At 66.7% G+C, this 3,083-nt stretch overlaps 2 protein-coding genes across 2 annotated transcripts in view, besides 3 other annotated features; one reads left to right on the forward strand and one right to left on the reverse strand.

Annotated features, from left to right (window-relative positions):
* The first annotated feature begins 3 nt into the window (after window positions 1–3).
* Window positions 4–49: a microsatellite.
* Window positions 50–156: 107 nt separating this feature from the next.
* Window positions 157–188: a microsatellite.
* A 569-nt stretch (window positions 189–757) lies between these two features.
* Window positions 758–776: a microsatellite.
* A 762-nt stretch (window positions 777–1,538) lies between these two features.
* On the reverse strand, window positions 1,539–1,880 carry Tco025E_01465 (uncharacterized protein; the record flags this gene model as incomplete). The annotated part of the gene is made up of 1 exon (XM_029368403.1): window positions 1,539–1,880. The coding sequence occupies one exon, from the start codon at window positions 1,878–1,880 to the stop codon at window positions 1,539–1,541; it is 342 nt and encodes a 113-aa protein (XP_029231455.1).
* Tco025E_01466 (uncharacterized protein) overlaps window positions 1,879–3,083 on the forward strand; it is a gene marked incomplete at both ends in the record, with an annotated part of 1,251 nt that continues 46 nt past the window's right edge. The window contains one exon of the mRNA XM_029368404.1: window positions 1,879–3,083. This exon is cut by the window's right edge and continues 46 nt beyond it. Within this exon, the coding sequence (XP_029231456.1) occupies window positions 1,879–3,083 (1,205 nt within the window).

Here is a 3,083-nt window from a genome sequence, read left to right on the forward strand (position 1 = left end):
TTTTCCCTCTCACTCACTCTCCCTCTCACTCACTCTCACTCTCACCCTCTGCGTGTGTGTGCGCCTCCGCGAGGTTGCCGCAGGACACTCCCTGCGGGGGCATGCGGGGTGGCGCGTCTGTTGACTGCGCCTTCCCTCCTCTCTGCTTCTCTCCACTTGTTTTTTTTGTTTGTTTGGTTGATTTGCTTTCGCTTGACAGACGACTGTTTATGTGCATGCTGTGCCCTTGATGTATTTTTGCTTGCCATGCGCCGGCAGTCGCTGCGGGCGCCGCCACCTTCGCGTGGCGGCTGCCTTGCGGTGTGAAGGGTGACCCGCCCGGAAGGCGCCGCTGCAGCCCAGCGCCCGCCTGAGTGTTGGACGCGGTGGTGCTGCATTGGCAGTCTCTCCAGGCAGAGGACGACGGCGGCGGGGGGTGCGTCCGCTGGCTTCCTGGCGTTTGTACTCGCCGCGCAGTTACTGCGCCTTTCGTCGTGGTGTTTGTTTTTGTTTGTGGCGGTGCTGAGCGGCTCAGGTCTCGCGCAGCAGTCCGGGCTCCGCCTCGGCAGCGGCATGCGGGGCCCACATGGTTCAGTTGGCTACTCGCTGCGGAAGTGTGTTTTATGAGCGTCCCGCGGGTTGACTCCACTGAGCGGGGGGCTCGTGCTTGCGCTCGCGCCCTGCACTTGTGCGAGGCGGAGGACTTCCCTTTCACCTCCCCGGCGGAGCTGCAGGCACGAGGAGGCACGAGGTGCGCCCGTCCGCTGCGCCGACGGAAGTTTGTGTGTGTGTGTGTGATGAGGCGGCGGTTTTTTTTGTTTTTTGCGACTGGAGAGAAGTGTGTTTTATGCGTGACTTGCGAGGAGCGCGATGCGGTGCAGGGGGAGGGAATTTGCTGCCTGACGTTTTTGCCGCGGAACTGCGGGCCGCGTGCCGTCAGAAGTCTCAGTGCGCCTCCACAGGCAGCCACGCACGGCAGCGCACACGTGCAGTCGGGTGGTCGCACGTGGCGCGTTTTGCGGCTCTGCGCTCCATTTCCCACACACCGCACACACCATCGCGTGGTGCGCCTCACCTCCCTTTTCGTTTTCTCTTCCCCGTACTCACTCTGCCGAAACGTAGGGTAGCGGACCGTTGTGTGCGCGTGTTGTTGTTTTTGCTTTTTGTCTGCGGGGGCTTTCCCTTCGTCTCTGGCCACCGGGGGACGGGGGCGCCCGACGGACACCGCCACAGAGGCACACAAGTGGGCGCGTTGTTTTGTTTTTATTCGCTTTTGGGCTAGTTCTGCCCTTCCTAGATGAGTAGCGGGCAGGGGCCTTGCACGCTCGCGGAGCTGCCGCAGGAGGACCGCCTACTGCGGCGGAAGCAGCTGTCGTTGAGGCGGACGCTGGGGCGCACCGCGCCGTCCGCCGCGGCGGCATCCCTCAGCAGGCGTGTCGCCTCTTCCCCAACGGCGGAGGCGGTGGGGCGCGGCCTGTCCGCGTCGATGTCGTCGCTGGAAACGTGGCAGGCGGCAAGCACGCGGGTGCTGCGCCGCACCGGGAGTGGCAGCGTGCAGTTCACGGCGTCGTCGTCGTCGTCGTCGCATGCGCCACCGCCGGAAGCAGCAGCAGCAGCAGCACCTTCTGTTTTTCCAGGGCGCTTTCCCGCTGCGCCAGCGGCATCGGCGGCGGCGGCGGTGCGTTCCTGTGCGTCGAGCGCAGCCGCATGGTGGCGAATACCTCCCCAATAGGGCGGTGGGCGTCGTTGGACGAATGCGCGTCGCACACCGCCGACGGCTGTGGGGGCGAGCCGCGCCGGAAGTTGCGACCGAAGATCGTCAACCAACCGACGCTGCGTGAACTCTCGGCGGCCACGGCGGCCCGGGCCCGGCTGCAGCGCCTGGAGACGGCGCCCACCATGCCACAGGCCTCTCTCTCCGCGAAGGAGGAGGAGGGGATCGCCTTCACACCGTTCCGCTTTTGCGTCGGCGCCGCTGTCGGCAGCTCCGGGCAGAGGCCGTTCATCCGCCACGTGACCAGAGGGGGGCCCGTCTGCCTCGTGATGCCGTCGCTGAGCTCGCGCCGCTCCCGCGAGGACCCGCCTCTTGCGCGGACGCCGACGTCGGCGCACGGCACACGCAGGCCCTGCCCGGGGCCCACGGCCACGGCGGAGAGTAATTGGCCGACTCCGAGGTGTGCGACTTCCGCAGCCGCCCCGCGGCGACTGAGTCTGAGGGCGGTGAACGAGAACGCAATGGCCGCGCGAGCGGCACGCCCGCAAGTGGCGCACCTTCCTCGTCGTAGTGAGCCTTTCCAGCAGCAGCAGCAGCAGGCGTGGAAGGCGATGCCTGCCCTTGCGCGGGAGGAGGGTGCGGTTGCCGCCCCGCTAGACACAAGCCCCGCGACGACGCGAACGACGGGTTCCGCCCCGCTGCCTTTTGCACGCCAAGTTAGTCAGCTCTGCCTCCTCGTTCTCCAGGAGCGTGACCGCCGCCTGGACCGCCAGAGGGCCCTGCGGGAGAGCGTGGGGTCCGTTGAAGTCAAACCCAAAGAGCGGGTGGCCGCGGTGCGGCGACGCTCACCGCAGCCGTCAACGCATTCCCCCCGTGTTTCGGCTGTCGCCCCGCGTGCTAAGCTGTACACTGAGGAGGTTGCGGCGGGGGAGCAGGTGGGGTCTCCCGCAGTTGTCCTGGCGTGCGTGAGGACCGTGCTGGAAAAGAGGGGCGCGACGCGGGAGCAGGACCCTGACACCGCCACGACGCCGCTGGAGGCCGCGCACGAACAGCCCATCGCCTACGGGGTGAGCAGCAGCGTCTCCTCCAGCGAGGCGGAGGCCATTTGCAGCCGCAGTGACGTGGCGACCACCGCCGCCGCCGCCGCGGAGGACGGTATCAAGGCGCAGGAGCCCAACACCAGGAACGCGGAGGACGATAACGCCCCTTTTGCAAGTACCACCGAGGCGGCAACGATGGACGAGGATACTGCGCTGGAGGAAACTGCGCTGGAGGAAACTGCGCCGGAGGAAGCTGCTCTGGAGGAAACTGCTCTGGAGGAAACTGCCTGGAGGAAACTGCGCTGGAGGAAACTGCGCCGGAGGAAGCTGCTCTGGAGGAAACATCGCCG

This window comes from Trypanosoma conorhini, assembly GCF_003719485.1.
Source record: "Trypanosoma conorhini strain 025E chromosome Unknown Tco_14.4_contig_00048, whole genome shotgun sequence".
Lineage (NCBI taxonomy): Eukaryota > Euglenozoa > Kinetoplastea > Trypanosomatida > Trypanosomatidae > Trypanosoma > Trypanosoma conorhini.